At 44.2% G+C, this 1,422-nt stretch overlaps 1 protein-coding gene across 1 annotated transcript in view; it reads left to right on the top strand.

Annotated features, from left to right (window-relative positions):
• The window catches only part of VWC2L (von Willebrand factor C domain containing protein 2-like), a gene marked incomplete at its 3' end in the record, with an annotated part of 18,850 nt that extends 18,194 nt beyond the window's left edge, over positions 1 to 656 (top strand). Inside the window, exon 2 of the mRNA XM_010136820.1 lies at positions 527 to 656. Within this exon, the coding sequence (XP_010135122.1) occupies positions 527 to 656 (130 nt within the window). The remainder of the gene's footprint in view (positions 1 to 526) is intronic.
• Between the last annotated feature and the right edge of the window lie 766 nt (positions 657 to 1,422).

Raw genomic sequence — 1,422 nt, 5'->3', positions numbered from 1 at the left:
AGGAATGAAAGCACATTGAGAGACCGGCAAATGGACAGGCCACGCCAGCATCACCTTTGCAGCAGCTTGGGGTTTGCTGGCAGTGGTGGTCTACCTGAGATAGGAGTATGACCTGGAAAATGACCCTGTCTTGCCTTCCTAGGATGAACCACCGCCCATCATCTTCCAAAAATCCTACTCTGTCCCCAGCTAGATGTGTCAGATAACAACAGATGGGTAGGGTAGAGTTACAACATAGCAGCTTCAGGTCGGGCCTTTTGATGAAGGGGCCTAAAGTCTCATGAACACTAAAAAACCCTGCATCCTCTCTGGGAAAATAAGAATCATGTTTTCTGTTTTTTCTGATGTTCTGGTTGCCTATTTCAGATGTTTCTGTTTTGTGCTATAGGTTAATTTGTATTACCTGTGATGAATGAATGCAGTCAAGAGGTATTGAATGCTGATGTGTTTATCTTATGGCAAGATAGAAATGTTGCAAACTTGTGAGCTACGGGAGGAAATGGGCTAATTTTAGATTTGTTCCTAGCCCTCGCCATGCGAATGGTGTCGCTGCGAGCCCAGCAATGAAGTTCACTGTGTTGTAGCAGACTGCGCCGTTCCCGAGTGTGTCAACCCAGTCTATGAACCAGAACAGTGTTGTCCTGTCTGCAAAAATGGTAAGAAAGTACAATATAAAGGAAACTTTTTATTAAAATGTTCTTACTGATGCATTGCCGGAAGAGCTGCTTCCATGGGCACAGGCTGGCACTGGGGCTGTTACTTCTTCTTGTGCATGGGCTTCAGTTACAAGGTGGCAACTGTGAAAATTAAGGCTGCCCTTCCTGACCTGTGTCTTCTTATTGAAGCTGGTGGGATTGCTGACTTGAGAAGGCTTTACAAAATTGAGTCTTGGTATTGGTGATAGTTGTTTCATCTCTTTGCTTTTTTCTCGTAATTAGTCTAACATGAAATCAAGTGTTTAAGAAAAGATAGAGTCCTTGTCCGTGAATTAAGAAACCAGTGGTTATTACCTAAGAGCAACAGAAAACTCACCAGAGTCAATGGCAAAACTTCCCCTGGGGCCAGTAAGACACCCACCAAGCCAGTAACATCGTTAGCTTTGTACTGGAGTCTGTGTGTCGCATTGGCCCTCATTGCCCTGCTGAAATAATTTCATGAACTGGAGTCTGACTGAGCCATTCTTTCAAGAAGGGTTTTGGTATGACTGAAAGTACCTCTTTGGAAAGTGGATGTTCCCAAGAAGGTCTCCCCAGTCTTGAACCATAGCCTGGTCACACACGCGTCTCTGGATAAGCACCTTTCTCCTAATGTAGACACGAGGACAGATTAAAGGGTGAGGTAGCTTCATATAAAACTCCTCATGGCTTTCCTAACATGTAAGAAATGGCTACTTAGACTCGTCTTCTCATGTCTAGAATTCAT

Source organism: Buceros rhinoceros, unplaced genomic scaffold (genome assembly GCF_000710305.1).
Source record: "Buceros rhinoceros silvestris isolate BGI_N320 unplaced genomic scaffold, ASM71030v1 scaffold17765, whole genome shotgun sequence".
NCBI lineage: Eukaryota > Metazoa > Chordata > Aves > Bucerotiformes > Bucerotidae > Buceros > Buceros rhinoceros.
The sequence above is the reverse complement of the archived record's forward strand: the minus strand, read 5'-3'. Positions and strand labels throughout refer to the sequence as shown.